At 33.6% G+C, this 15,919-nt stretch overlaps 2 protein-coding genes across 3 annotated transcripts; one reads left to right on the top strand and one right to left on the bottom strand.

The window, feature by feature from the left end:
- Positions 1–810: 810 nt before the first annotated feature.
- LOC112416728 (zinc finger MYM-type protein 1-like) lies at positions 811–3,306 on the top strand. The gene is made up of 3 exons (XM_024771080.1): positions 811–818; positions 1,404–1,732; positions 1,895–3,306. Exons 1-3 carry the CDS (start codon positions 811–813, stop codon positions 3,304–3,306), a joined length of 1,749 nt encoding a protein of 582 aa, XP_024626848.1.
- Positions 3,307–10,271: 6,965 nt separating this feature from the next.
- LOC11427170 (probable 2-oxoglutarate-dependent dioxygenase SLC1) lies at positions 10,272–14,305 on the bottom strand. Of its 2 annotated transcripts, none has more exons than XM_003625699.4 (5): positions 14,155–14,305; positions 13,559–13,859; positions 12,635–12,882; positions 11,288–11,645; positions 10,272–11,139 (listed from the first exon to the last, which is right to left on the bottom strand). In XM_003625699.4, the coding sequence occupies exons 2-5, from the start codon at positions 13,850–13,852 to the stop codon at positions 10,888–10,890; spliced, it is 1,152 nt and encodes a 383-aa protein (XP_003625747.2). In that variant the 5' UTR covers positions 13,853–13,859; positions 14,155–14,305; the 3' UTR covers positions 10,272–10,887. The 2 variants fall into 2 exon arrangements, with proteins under 2 accessions (XP_003625747.2, XP_024625650.1); XM_024769882.2 differs by having other exon boundaries at positions 14,150–14,297.
- Positions 14,306–15,919: the final 1,614 nt, after the last annotated feature.

Here is a 15,919-nt window from a genome sequence, read left to right on the forward strand (position 1 = left end):
ATTTCAGAGGAAGAAGAAACAAAGAATAGTGAGAGGAAGAAGATGGAAAGTTTGATTTTTAAAATTCAAAATTTGATGTTTACTTTTTTTAATTTCATCCCTATGTCAATTTTCGTTTTTGGTTTTAGTCCCTCTCATGCCAACTCATCAACGTTTGCCAACTCATAACCTGCCACGTAGGCCTCCGTTAGCCACCAAAGCGTTTTTATTGACGGAAGCTGACGGCAAGGACCTTTTTCAAAAGGTTATCAAAATACAGGGTTTGTTTTAGAACAAAAAAACTTACAGGGACCAAAACCAAAAATGCACGAACTTACAGGGACCATTTACATATTTAAGCCAAAAATTAATTTACGAACAAAGTCGAATCATACGTATCAATAACATAAAATAGCAAAATACACAAGCCTTAAAATATAATTATATCCAAATGTCTGAAATACTCATATATCTTAATTTATAACGTAAACGTCTGCAAATTCATTGATCGGGTCAGTGGCGGAGGCTTGTATGGGCTGAGGTGGGCCATGGCCCACCCCCAAATATTGGGAAATTATGAAAATACCCTCAGCTTATTTTGTTTTTCCAAGTGACCCACAGCATTCTCACTTCAGACTTTTCCCCTTCCACTTCCTCTGTTACAGCACACACTTCTTCTCATTCTTTGAAGCGCGACCGCCACACTTCTTCCCCTTCCGCCGCGCGACCGCCGCACTTCTTCCCCTTCCGACCGCCGGCACTCCCTTCTCTCTCATTCAAAAAAGATCAAACAAAAACCCTTTTTCTTTTCACTCTGTTTTTCCTATCCAAATGGAAAGGTAATTTGTTGACTATTGTTGATTTTCTTTTTGATTTTAGAATTTAAAGGTGTTTGTTTGTTGTTGTTTGCTACTAAGATTGGTTGTTGTTTGATAATTTTTGATTGATGATTGCTATTATTACTAAGTTTGAATGTTAATTAATTTTCTTATTTGTTGTTCTTGTTTGTTGATTGTTGGTATTTGATAATTGAATTTTGAAACTGCAATGTTTTCATATTTTTGTTGTTATGCACATCTTGAGCAACCTTGCATTTGTTATGTGATTCTCTTCTCTTGTTATGGCAGATTGGCAGTAGCAATGTTATCACGGCCCACCCACATTTTGTTCATATTATTGGTAGTAGCAATGTTTTTCTATGGCAGTAGCAATGTTTTTCTATGGTAGTAGCAACATTTTGTTCACATTTTGTTCATAAATGAATGTTTTTCTATGGCAGTAGCAATGTGCCAATGTGTTATTTGCAATGAATATGTTCTAATTGTTTTCAATTAAACTTTTGAAGCATAAGTGATTTTGACTTATAGAATTATGGACTTATGGAATTATTTGACTTATTGAATTATTTATTTTTTTGAAAACAGAAAAGTTAAGAAGAAGAGTGTAACACTTGATCATTTTTATAAGAAGAGAGCTTGTGAGAGTGAAAGAGATGAACAAGGAATGACTCCTCCATCTCAACCTATTAAAGTTCCAAGAATTGAAGAAGACATAACTCATATGACTCAACCTGTTGATGTTCAAAGAATTGAAGAATTGCATAACGCGGGTGATTTTTTGAATTCTTTAGAACGTGATCCTGGAAAGCGTTCCCCAATATGGACATTTCCAGCAAATCATGTGGATGAAATACGAAGAGCTTATCTGAATTGGGGTCCATATCAAATCCATTTAGAAGAATATCCTTTGTCTGGTACAGGAGATCATCCAAGACGGTTTAAAGACACTTGGTTTAGCTTATTTCATTCATGGCTAGAATATTCACCTTCAAAGGATGCCGCATTTTGCTTACCATGCTATCTTTTTAACAAAGGACCAAATGGACGTTCTGAATTTGATGTCTTCGTTATTACAGGTTTTAGAGGTTGGAAGAGAGTTAGAGATGGAAAGAATTGTGCTTTTCTTAAGCACATTGGGAAGGATCCTTGCTCACATCACAACAATGCAGTGAAAGCTTGTAATGACTTGTTGAATCAAAGGGCACACATTAGACATGGATTTCAAAAACAAAGCTCAAGTCAAATTATGAATAACCGACTACGTCTCAAGGCTTCAATTGATGTTGTTCGTTGGTTAACACTTCAAGCTTGTGCTTTTAGGGGTCACGACGAAAAGGTTATATCAAAAAACCAAGGTAATTTTCTTGAGTTGCTAAAACTTTTGGCCTCTTATAATGATGAAGTTGCACAAGTTGTGTTGAATAATGCTCCAAAGAATGGAAAATATACTTGCCATCAAGTTCAAAAAGAGCTCTTGGCAATTCTTTCTAGTAGAGTGAAAAAACATATCCGTGAGGAAATTGGTGATTCCAAGTTTTGTATCATTGTAGATGAAGCTCGCGATGAGTCACAAAAGGAACAAATGGCTCTTGTGTTAAGATTTGTTGATAAAGATGGTTTAATACAAGAGCGATTTTTTGATATGAGATGTGTTACCAGCACTACATCTTTAAGTCTTAAGGAAGCAGTGTGTGATATACTTTCTCGACATAACCTTGATGTTTCTAACCTTCGTGGTCAAGGGTATGATGGTGCAAGCAATATGAGAGGAGAATGGAACGGTTTACAAGCATTGTTTATGAAGGATTGTCCTTATGCATACTACATCCATTGTTTTGCTCATAGATTACAACTTGCCTTGGTTACTGCATCAAGAGAAGTCAAACCAATTCATAAATTCTTTGAGAAACTGACTTTTATTGTCAATGCTGTTTGTTCTTCTCCTAAGAGACATGATGAGTTACAAGCTGCCCAACTAAAAGAAAATGAATATTTGTTGGAAATTGAAGAGATTGTACCTGGTAAAGGTGCAAACCAAATTGGTACTGTGAAACGGGAAACAGATACTCGATGGGGATCACATTTCAGTTCTATTTGTAGCTTGATCCGCATGTATGAAGCAACTTGTTTTGTTTTAAAAAAAATTGCAAAGGAAGCAACAAATTATTCTACAAGTGGGAATGCTGACAGTGCTTACAATTACTTGAAGTCATTTGATTTTATATTTATCTTGCATTTGATGAAAGAAATTATGGGGATAACAGATGTGCTTTGTCAAGCCTTGCAACTACAAGCTCAAGATGTAGTTAATGCTATGTTTCTGGTTCGTAACACAAAAACTCTTATTCAACAATTGAGAGAAGATGGTTGGGATAAATTACTTGCTAATGTGAGATATTTTTGTGTAAGACATGCTATTGAGATTCCTGATCTCGATGATTTGCATTCAACAACAAGATTTGGACGCTCTCGTCTCGAAGAGAACTAGGTAACAATAGAGCACTATTTTAGAGTTGAAATATTTTTTACTACCATTGATAAACAATTACAAGTGTTGAATAGTAGATTTAGTGAGGAGGCAATGGATTTGTTAACTCTAAGTTGTGCTTTGACTCCTAAGGATAGATATAAAGCTTTTGATGTTGATACTATTTGCACTCTTGTTGATAAATACTATCCCATGGATTTCAATGATCAAGAGAAGATTCACTTGTGTTATCAACTCGAGCAATTCATTGTTGATGCCCGCAAAGAACCATGTTTGAAGAATTTATCAACTATTCAAGAATTATGCTCGTGTTTGGTTGCAACTGAGAGGAATAAAATTTACTTCTTGATTGATAGACTACTCCGCCTTATCATGACCCTTCCAGTTTCTACAGCCACAACTGAGAGATCTTTTTCAGCAATGAAGATTATCAAGACTAGGTTGAGAAACAAGATGGGAAGTGGGTTTCTAAATGATACCATGACAGTTTATATCGAAAGGGAAATTAGTGCAAGTATTAGTTCTGAGTCAGTTATTGATGATTTCAAGTTAGTTGGATCGCGTAACGACTTATTTTAATTTCCTAAGGTATGTAGTTTACTTTTTTGATTAAACTTTGTGCTTAGCGTTTATTTCAACTGAAAAATTTATATTTTATATATTAGAGTATATTTTGTTGGCCCACCCCCGATATTTTTTCTAACTCCGCCACTGGATCGGGTCATATCAAAATAAACTTTGAATCTAAATCAAATGAACATTATATCAAGACGGAAAATAATAAAAAATTGTACTGAGATGAGAAATAAAAACAAACAATGTTGCACTAAATCACACAAACAAATGCAAAAGAAAAACTAAATAGATATGGAAATTATGTATTTAACTATCAGAAAAAGTAAAAACAATTTGGGAAAGTAATTCTGGGTCAATTTGACCACAAACCATCCCTACCAACCCTCTCATATAGATCAAAAAGAAAAAAAAAGTGTTTGTGAATAAGTGACTGCGGTTGAGAGAATAAAAATTGTGGAGCGGTAGTAAAAAAAACAAATATCTTATGCAACAAAATATAATGAAAATTTAAGAGGGTGTCCTTTTGGATTGAGTTTTATCTGCTAAAAAAATGAAATACATGATGTAATAATAATACTAATCGTATGATGTTTGATTTGGGACCAAGGGAGCAGTTTTTTGTCTGCCAAAAATCATATAAAACAAAAATTATGTACCATAAAAATGTCCTTGTGTTATGTTGTTTTAATATATCAAACACATCCTTTGCGACTATTTTTTCGTTGATAAATTATAATTGAAGGATATAGTTTGATACCGTGAATATTAAACAAAGGTACGTACAAATACCCTTCAAATATATGTACTTGTGACAATATTAATAACTTATCAGAGAAACTTTTTTTTATGTTATTCAAAAATATGAAATCAACCTAAAGAGAATGACTTCAAAAGATAAATATAGAGTGTACTCTTATTATTTTATTTAGTGTGTGAAATTAATACAATTGGATCAGTGACTCCCTTCATAACATATTAATTAACATGATATTATTTTCCGTATGTTTGTGTTATTATACAAAAAAAATATGTTAATCAGAACAAAGTTTAAATTGGGAAAAAAATGTGGAATCCTTTATAAAAGAAAAAAAATGTTCAATGTGGAATAAAAAAAATTTGGGGTGCAGAAAACAACCCTTCCATGGTAAAAGTTCAACGCTTATTTTGGTCATCTTCAAGAAAACTGTTTTTTTTTTTCAATCTATCATCACAGCGTGTTAGGTGAAGATTTTTTTTTGACCGGTAATTCAAAAAGAAAAAAGGTGAATAATTCAAAAGTGGCTGAACAATCAAATTGGACTTTCAATTTTCAAACGATTGTGTGTATGGAAGGTAAATACATCGTTTTTCCACCCTCGATTGTCCGCATAACCTCTCTTGATGATGATGTTGGTAATAAAGTCACTGGTGAACATGGCTTGCAAGAAGTAACACGAAATTATTTTGTAAATATTTTTCAACAACAGAATAGTGATTTTTCTTCTGTCATAGATGTTATTAATCCGTCTATCTCTGTTCATGATAATGATCTACTTACGGCACCATTTACTAAGGCCGAGTTTCGTGTTGCTATTTTCTCTATACACCCGGATAAATGCTCCGGCCCTGATGGATATAGTCCGGGTTTTTACCAACAATTTTGGAATTTATGCAGCGATGACATCTTCAAGGAATGTTGTGGTTGGTCAGATGCAGGACAATTTCCACCTGATTTAAATATTACTAACATTGCACTTATTCCTAAAGGTTCCACGCAGGTTAGTATGAAAGATTGGCGGCCAATAGCACTATGCAATGTGTTATATAAAATTATATCTAAAGTGTTAGCAAACAGGTTGAAGAATGTTTTGTCCCAGTGTATCTCTGATAACCAGTCTGCGTTTGTTCCCGGTCGCTCCATTCTAGATAATGATATGGTAGCAATTGAAGTTCTCCATTTCATGAAAGCCAAGACGCCCGGGGAGGATAGGTATGTTGCTTTAAAACTTGACATTAGCAAAGCCTATGATCGTATGAATTGGAATTATTTAATGGTTGTCTTAAATAAAATGGATTTTTATCACTGTTGGATTCAGTGGATGCGTATGTGTGTAGAGTCAGTTGTTTACACTGCACTTGTTAATGGTGAGCAGGTTGACCCTATTATCCCAGGGCGTGGTCTCCGACAAGGGGATCCTCTTTGCCCCCTATTTGTTTATTATTTGTGCAGAGGGCTTATCAGCGCTTATCAGAGATGCCGAGAGGAGAGGTGTTCTTACGGGAACAAAGGTTTGTCGCCAAGCACCTACTGTTTCCCATCTTTTGTTCGCTGATGACTGTTTTCTATTTTTTAAAGCTACTGAGGAGCATGCACATGTAATGAAAAATATATTACCCACTTACGAGTTAGCCTCGGGTCAAGCGATCAGCTTGCCAAAATCAGAGATCTATTGCAGCCGCAATGCCCCTAGCGAACTTAAAATTACTATCACTGACATTCTTGGTGTTCAAATTGTTTTGGGTACAGGTAAATATCTGGGCCTACCTTCTATGATAGGCCGAGACCGCAAAGCTACGTTTGCATATATTAAGGATCGCGTTTGGCAGAAAATTAATTACTGGAGTGGTAAGTGTCTTTCGAAAGCGGGTCGCGAGGTAATGATCAAATCTGTTTTGCAATCTATCCCCACTTATGTAATGAGTATTTTTCAGCTACCTAGTACTTTGGTTGACTCCATCGAAAAGATGATGAACTCTTTTTGATGGGGACATGGCAAAACGACGCAACGAGGGATACATTGGATGAATTGGGAGAAGCTGTCGGCATAAAAAATTCATGGAGGTATGGGTTTCAAGGACCTCTCTACTTTTAATTTAGCTATGTTGGGGAAACAGGGATGGAAATTTATTACCGAACCGGATTCTCTTGTTGCTCGAATTTTCAAAGCTCGATATTTCCCGTCTAGTTCCTACCTCACGGCTACTGTTGGACATAACCTGAGCTATGTCTGGCGCAGTATCATGCGCACAAGATTTATAGTGCGTGGGGGAGCACGGAGCATAGGTTCAGGTGCTTCCATTCCCATTCTCAACGAACCTTGGCTGTCTAATGGGGAGTTCATTAGTAGTGATATCCCAGGTGCTCACTTTGTTCATAATTTTACTATTAATAGTTGGGTAAATACCTCTTTTCATCCCTGTAATATTAGCGAATTTCGGTTTTAGTCCATATAAAAAAAAATATTTAGATTTTGTCCCTGTAATTTCAGATTCTTCCACATTTGATCCCTCATTCCACCACGTTAGCAGAATCTGCATACATGGCACGTAAAATGAGGGATCAAAAGTGGAGGAATCTGAAATTACAGGGACCAAAAGTGGGAGGAATCTGAAATTACAAGGACGTAATTGATGCAGATTTTGCTGACGTGATGAAAGGAGGGACCAAAAGTGGAAGAATCTGAAATTACAGGGACAAAATCTAAATCTTTTTATTTACAGGGACTAAAACCGGAATTCGCTAATATTACAGGGACAAAAAGAGGTATTTACCCTTAATAGTTTGATGAATTTACATCATAAAAGCTGGAACGAGCAGGTGGTTAGACAGGTATTCAACGTGGATATTGCAGATAAAATACTTCATACGCCACTTATTTCTCAGGTTGAGGAAGACAGAATTATTTGGAAAGCAGAAAGGCACAGACGCTACTCTGTACGTAGTGCTTACAAGTTGTGTGTAACACAATTAATTGATTCTTCCTATTTATGGTGTCCGGGGTATTGGTCTGGTATTTGGAACCTTAAAGTTCCACCGAAGGTTAAGAGTTTAATTTGGCGTATGTGTCGAGGATGTTTACCTACTCGTGTCCGTCTGTTGGATAAAGGTGTCGTTTGTCCCACTAACTGTTCTAGCTGTGACTCTACTCATGAGGATCGTTTGCATGTTTTTTTCGATTGTCCTTTTGCTTTACAGGTGTGGAATAGGACCGACCTTTGGAGCTCGGTGCAACACGCCTTCACTCATACTACTTCAGCTACATACGCTATTTTCTCTCTTTTGGAGAATTTGTCTGCTGAGTTATCGCAACGTCTGGCAACTGTCATGTGGAGCTTATGGAAACACTGCAATCTTAGAGTTTGGGACGATGTTACAAAAACAAGTGATGTGGTTGTAGAGCGTGCCAGGAACATGATTACAGATTGGCAATAGGCGAATGCTCCAGATGCCCTTGCATCCACTTCGCCTCCTCAGCATGTAATGGCTGCGCATATGAGGGCCTCCTCCTCACACCAACACACCAAAATATTGTGGCAGCCCCTACATCAGGTAGATATAAATGTAATATCGACGCGTCGTTTTCTTCTCACCATAATCGCACAGATATTGACATTTGTATTCGCGACTCGGAAGGTAGTTTTGTACTGGCTAAGACTATTACATCTCCTTGTATTGTTTCTGTGGATGTTGGAGAAGCTTTAGGGTTGCACTCTGCTTTGCAATGGTTGAGTGATATGCAGCTGGATAATGTGGACTTTGCAACAGATTCTAAAGTAACAGTTGATGTCTTCCTTTCTACACGGAACAACCTGTCTGAATTTGGTTCTATTATTTCTTCCTGTCGTTCTTTGTTTCGTAATTTATTTTCTAACTCTAGGGTGGAGTTTGTTAGGCGGCAAGCCAAAGCGGTTGTTCATGCTCTTGCACGAGAGGCCACATCTTTAGCTAGTCCCGCTGTTTATTATGATATACCCAATTGTATTGAAACTATTATGATGAGTGAAATGCTATAAGCACGTTTCCTTAAAAAAAAATACGACTAAACATGGACTCTCTCCAATTTAATTTATTGTAATAATCATAAACTAATTTCATAATTAGTCCATTTCTAATTTTACTCTTATTTTCTAGTAAAAAAAGTCGTTCTTATTTTAATACATTTACCTTTTCTTAGAAAAAATAAAGTATTTATTTATTAACTATCACTTAAAATATGCAATTGTATTTTTTTTCTTCTTTCGACTATTGCATGAATGAAGAGGAATGTACGGACGAAATGACAATACATTAAAAACATACATAGACAGAGAAATTGAAATTCAAACATTTCTTATAGTTTCTGACCTAGCAATTTTGATATTTTTATCGGTGTAATTTGACCTCTCAACAATTAACATTGTTATTTTCATAAAAAATAAAAACCAGTTAAGTCAACTTTATCATCTAAATTATTCTCTGAAGAGTACTCCTTGATCCCTCACTTAATTTGCATCTTTGTGCCAGCTAAGCATGGCGTGGAAATATTTGACCCATCTTAAACAAATAGGATTGAATTATTGGTAGGTATTACAGACCATAACAAAGTACCAATACTTCCAAATGATTAAGTCAATTGCAATAAAATATTTTGAGTACGAGAACATGCCATGCCACATCAGAAATTAGTATTATAATTTTACGTAATAGTACGTTGTATGAACTATCTAAAGCATTAACAATTTTATTTTATTTTTTTATAAATAATCTGAAATACTAACATGATGACTTTGATATTATAGTTTTTTATTAATATAATATGTAGAATAAGTTAAAGTCAACTGGTCTAGCAAAAGATCTGCATGTGGTATTTTTTTTTTTTTTTGAAATGGTGTATCATGTGGTTATGATTAAATTACTTAGTCAAGTCAATTTGGCATGTACGTACCAATCTCTTCAAGGTCAAAGACAAAGGTACATGTCGTTACTTCATGGATTTTCATTTTAGAAAGACATGCATCGTTGCCTTAAAATGTCACTTCCTAGTTCATACCGGTGTTTTTGAAGTTTGTACTTGGACTTTCAAAGTACGATGGAGTCGTTACTCTTGTTTCACATTTCAATTTTTTTTTTGTATTCTTTATTTGTTGTTTCAATTTTTTTACTACTCTTTATTTCCGAGGCAAGTAATAGGGAGATGTTGACTTTGTTTGACTCATTCTCTGCTTATTTATGTGAATTGAGTTTCAAAGCAGATCTTATAGTACAACAAGCGTTTATGGTGATACTTATCGATCATTCATCAACGAGATTTTTATATTGGCAGCGAGAGTTAATACTGCGAGTGAATCAACTCTTTACTAACTGAGCAAACCTTCATTGATAACGTTTTTTTATTAATACTTTGAAAATTGAGTTGATAAATCCACTTTGAAAATTGAGTTAATACTTTAATGGTGAAATTTATTGATCTAAAAGTGAAACTAGTTTATGCATGATGTAAGAGTTGTCTAACTTGCGTATCATAGAAATTAGAATTGACTGTTTTTATAACATATACATGGCCTTTGCAAAAAAATGGTGATATAAAAATAGACCCTCGTCGTTATAATTTTTGTAAAATTGTGGATTTTGTAAAAATAAAATTTTAAAATTGACATAAAGAATTGGATTATTATTAGATCTAGTCCATATGGAGAAAGTTCACAACTGTACGAGGAACTTTCCTCAATCCAAACTCTGTTGAGACCTCTACAAGAGCGTATTAGGCCAAGTTATGAGCAACATTGTTCTCTTTTTTACATATTTGTCGGAACAAACATTCCCTAAAACGACATTGTTTATTTTTTATACCTAAAATGATGTTTCTTTGATAAGATACAGGGATGTTTTTCTTTCATTCAAAACCCTAACCAATGTTTTACAATCAGAGCATATTATATGCAGTGAGGTTCATATTGTTGCAGCACAACTCCTAATCCCCATGTACCAACTTGATTAAGATTAGCATCACATTTATTTTGATATTTCTTGAGCTGGGTTTGAGCCATGCAATCCTATTTTGGTTTCTACCGGAACCGTTAATTAGTTGTTCTAGCATCCGTTATCTTTTATATGCAAAATTCAACTAGGTATGACTTGAAGAAGCTAATTAGTTGTTCTTACAAATAAAGCTAATTTTTCACTTGAAGAAGCATGAGCATGATACATTGTCTCCCTTGATCACTTCAATATCTAATATCTAAACTCTTAATTAATTTACGTACTAATTATGTGTATGGTAATTTTCTGGACTCTAGGAAATCCTTTTTCTTGGTTTCTCTTGTAGACACATACGCAAGAAAGCTAGCAAAATCTGTGTCCATGTAACGCTTTGGATTCTCTTCATCAATGAGTTTTGGTGACGGTCTCACAGTGCAGTCAAAAGGAAGGCTATGCAGAGAAGCCACTGATACTCTGCTCTTAGCTTTATTCACCAGAACCCTATGTAATACACTCTTGTATTTTCCGTTGCTAAATATCTGATAAATAACGACCATCACAAAAAAAAAAAAAAAAAAAAAAAGTTTAAAAGTTACTAACAGTGTAAAATTCTTTTATAGAGCCACTCGAATGATTCAATTCTTAGATATTTATTGAAATATTTTTAAAATAAATAGTATATATTACCTCTAAATGATCACCAATATTGACAACGAAAGCATTGGGAATAGGTTGAACAGTGAGCCATTTGTCTTGATATTGGATTTGCAAACCCTCCACTTCATCTTGGAGGAGAAGTGTGAGGAAGCCATAATCAGAGTGAGGGTGCATTCCAAGTGTTAGGTCTGGTTCAGGGCATGGTGGGTAAAAATTGGTTACCAACATCTGGCTCCCATTGTCCAATTCTTTCATAATATTATTATTATTATTATTGTTGTCATTTTCTTTGGCCTCCTCTTCCATAATTCCTAAACTTTCTAGGATGGCTTCCATTATTGTCAAGAACAAATGTTTGGTTTTTTCTGCATAGCTGGCCACCACTTCCCTGTTTAAAATAATAGTAACAAAGTTAAAAAGATGCACTCACATGATAAGTTTGTAATTAGTGAAAATCTAAAAGAGTGCATAGATAAATTAGTCTTTAAAATTGTAGACATCAATTAAAAGTAATTTTGGCATTCTTTATGAATTGACAAATACATCATTAAAATTGTAAAGAATTAGGTAGCGACTATAACGTGACACTTGCCTAAAAAAAGACTATGGCGTGACACATTAATTGAATATATAATTTTTTTATTTGATTCTCACATCCACACCATCATACAATAACTAATTTGTATATAAATTAGTCCACGAGCAATTGTATTTACCCAAAAATTTGTCTTAAACATGACCTAAGTTTCATAGATAAACAAGTCTCTAATAAATTAACACTAATATGATGACATCAACTTATAGCATGACATGTCTAGTTAATGAACTACACACCCTTTAACGTTTAAAATTAATAAAGTAACAATTTTAAATGATGATTTACAATTTTAGGAAAATATATGTCAATTTGCAAAAATATTGAACTATTTTGATCAATCTATGGAATTTTGAGGATCAATTTGTCTATTTATCTGTTACTATTTTAATATTTTTTGTCATTTTTAATCTTGTCATGAATTTATCATAACAAAAGTTTGTCTACTATAAGACAACCCCAATGGGACCCATTGATGAATTTGCTTTGATTAATTAATAGATATGTTCCAAATCAATAAAATAATAATATGAATTAAGGTGAGCTGAGTTAGATAAAACAATATAGGAATCTATTGTTAGATAAATCCGACTTTGTAGTGTCGTATGTTTAGAGGTAGGCAAATAAGGTTGCTCATAGTATTGCTAGAGCGTCCTTATCCAATCTCAACCCCCATATTTTTTATAATGTACCATCTACTTTGTACCCTTGATTATGAATGAAATGCATTAATCTTGCTCGAACAAAAAATATTAAGGCTCAGTTGTAATCACAACACTTACTGAAAGTCCAATGGAGAGGCAGGCCAATGAGGGACGAAATCAGGCAAAGGATTACAAATGAGTTTCAAGAAATCTCTCCAACAGAACACGGAGTCTTTTGTTTGACTGAAACTGGTCCCATATCTAACAGCTGCTCTCATATCAGTTGTCATATACTTAGCTCTCTCCTCCAATGGAAGATCGAAGAACCTTCCTGCAACATCTATGCTGCTCCTCGTTATATCATCTGATATGTTGTGATTTACTAGCTGCATCAATCCAAGTCCCAAGACAATAACATCCAATTTAGATCATATTGAAAATATGTTTTTTTTTTTTTGTATAGCTTATTGCAAAAACAAAATCTCACGTAGATTAAAGATAAAATAGCTCAACATGCATTAGGCATCATATGCTATATTTTTTTATTTTAAAAAAAATAAATTATGTCCCATCTATTCAATTTATTGTTAGACTAATAAATTAGAAAGAAAAAAAAAATTGAATTATTAGTCACATAATTAAATACGAATTTGTATTATTTTATTTCTCATCTTTGCCTCAAAATGAAATTTTTCTAAGAACCAAGATCCACATTGGACAACATAAAGACAAGTGATGGATTTAGGTTTGTGTGCAGTCACAATCTCATTGCTACAATAACGACCTTTGGAATCAAAATCTATATTAAAATTTGGATCATTAAATCTTGTTCGGACTAATGCCGATGTATGAAATTGCGACAACACACAATCCAAATCCACAAGGGATATAGTATTTGATTCTTGTTAGGGTAAGAAAAAGTTGAATTTCAGTTGAAGACATCAAAGTCCTGTTAATAGAAAAGACAATGAGAGATATAATATAATATGCTATCATTTTCATTGACACCTCAGACATTATAGTTTAAACATTATTTGTGACAGTTGTTTACCAATTTCCTACCTGGAAAAATCCATATTGTTCACAAGCATTGGCTAGAGACTCAAGAGCTTGTAGCCTATTTGGACCAATAAGATCAGTGAAATCAATTATGGGTAGCTGAAGATTTTCTTTAGCAACATTTGAATCATCATCCATACTCTTTGTGGGTCTTTCTGAAGCTGGAAACATATACTTCTTTGGTACCTTGTGAAGATAACCTTTCTCATACAAATGCTTCACTCCTTTATGATATTCACTTTCTATTGCATGACAATCCTCACTCCTTTCATCATTCATTGCCATTGCAGGAGACATGAGTAAACTGTGAAAGTAAATTATATCAAAAGTAGTAAATACCATAGGTAATCTTGCAAGAATGTGAAGAAAAAATAAACTATATGTGAAATTTTGTGACATGTAATAATGTTAAGAGTTTCAAATTGAATGAATATAACATGAACATGTGTTTATATATGGATCAATCTCCTTAGTTGGACCCTAACTTTGACTATAAGAAGAAAGTTATGCAATTCTACTTTAACTTAGTGCATGTATGTATAAAGAATGTTAATATGCTATATGAATTAAGATTTTTCCAAGTTAACTAACTACCTTACCTTAGGTTGAGAAATATATGAATGGTTCAAAATGGGGCTTAGAAAGTTGGAAATTGAGAAAGAAGGTTGGTTAATGAATGTTAACGTTATGTTGAATTTGACGTGTATTTATAGTAAAGGGTAGAAGGAAAAGTGGGGCAGGGAAAAAGTTGCAAGTTTTGAAAAAACCACTTTGAGGTTTCTAAAACCGTAGAAGACTGATTCTATTCTATTCATTTTGAAGTCCAATTTTTTTAACAGAATAAAACCGTTGACAAAAGTTCAGTCAGACCACGAGATCCATTACACAAAGACTGCATCCATCTCCTCTCTTTTCATCACTCTAAAATTTCTAATAAGTTGATTGTCTCTTTCTTTAGCTATACCCTACTCTCTCTATCACTTTCTAGTTTTCTTACAATTATTTTTATTTTAATTTGTTTTCTTTTTCATGTTATTTAATTGTACTTTTTTTATTTATAAAATGTTCTTACAACATTAATTACTTTTTAATTTATAAAATAGTATTTAATTGCAGAAAACTATATATAGGCATAGCTGACTTTTGGACGTCCATATAGATATATATTACTGCTCCTTTCCTACTGATCAATTTAACTTATTTTACGCAAACAGAAAAATGAAATAATTAACGAAAAACACAACTATAACATGTTACTTTGGGACATAAATAGATAGAAATAGTTGTTTGTCCCCGTGAACCTAGCTGCATAATATATCCGGTGATCAGAGTTCGAACTTCAAACATCCCTAAAGTGAATTCTTAACTACTAGACTATTTGACAAAAAAATAGTTGTTTATCTTCTTTTTTTTTGGTTACAAAATAGTTGTTTATCTTGGTCACAACACTATTTAAATCATTGTTGATTTTATTATTCTCAAGATGAAGGTCGTTGTGGGTCATGTCAGAATATAATATATGATAGTGTTACTATATATATTAATGTGCTCCACTTCGACCTTCATCCATTTTAACGGTGGATGTTGAATTTGGATCTTTTGAATTGTGAAAAAATTATGTGGATAATAATCATTAAAATATATTATATTCTACAACTTATAAAAATAACAAGTGAGATCCAATGCAATTTAACTAAGATCATTCAAATAACTCTCTTAAAATTTTTTATTCAAGTTCGTCGATGCTAGGGTTGGTCAAAGTAGGAGACCACTAAAGCCCTTACCTTATGTCTCCTTACGAATATATTGCACCCCATTGCTGAACTATTGTTACACCTCTTTGGTTGTAAACTAATAATTGAACCATTATTGTGGACAAAAAATACGAATAAGAAAAAATAGATCAACATTGCCCGTATATTTACGTTGGCTTTGTTTATCATTTGGATCAATTATTTACGTATTTAGCTATCAAGTCTATTTATAAAAAAATAAAATTAACTTGAAGTATAATTTTATTTAATTACTTGCCTATAATAGCAATACAAACTTTAAGGAAAATTAAGCATCGATCACAGTCCCATGTTCCACTTCCACCTTGAAGTTCACAGGGCTTTGCGTACATTGTTTCCCTGTCATAACATTTGTATATTTGGGGGTGGAGGTATTCTTACCTCTTCAGAGGCTCGAGTCCCTGCTAGCTTTTTTAAAATCTAATATGTTTTTTGAATTGCAAAATGAAAATATTGAATTAATTTGGAATGCAAGTCAACATATTTTTCATGTACTATTTAGTTAACAAGTTTGAATAGCCAAAAAGTCTTCTTCTTTAATACAATTAATTTTTTTAGAACCCCCTAAATC

This window comes from Medicago truncatula, chromosome 7 (assembly GCF_003473485.1).
Source record: "Medicago truncatula cultivar Jemalong A17 chromosome 7, MtrunA17r5.0-ANR, whole genome shotgun sequence".
Lineage (NCBI taxonomy): Eukaryota > Viridiplantae > Streptophyta > Magnoliopsida > Fabales > Fabaceae > Medicago > Medicago truncatula.

What these genes read in the sequence shown, in the direction of transcription:
- LOC112416728 (XM_024771080.1), top strand. An exon ending in AGAAGAATATCCTTTGTCTG is followed by an intron (nt 1,733 to 1,894) that starts GTACAGGAGATC and finishes TCGTTATTACAG; the next exon opens with GTTTTAGAGGTTGGAAGAGA.
- LOC11427170 (XM_003625699.4), bottom strand. Translation starts at nt 13,852, where the DNA reads ATGTCTCCTGCAATGGCAATGAATGATGAAAGGAGTGAGGATTGTCAT. An exon ending in AACAATATGGATTTTTCCAG is followed by an intron (nt 12,883 to 13,558) that starts GTAGGAAATTGG and finishes GGATTGATGCAG; the next exon opens with CTAGTAAATCACAACATATC. An exon ending in GCCTCTCCATTGGACTTTCA is followed by an intron (nt 11,646 to 12,634) that starts GTAAGTGTTGTG and finishes TATTTTAAACAG; the next exon opens with GGAAGTGGTGGCCAGCTATG.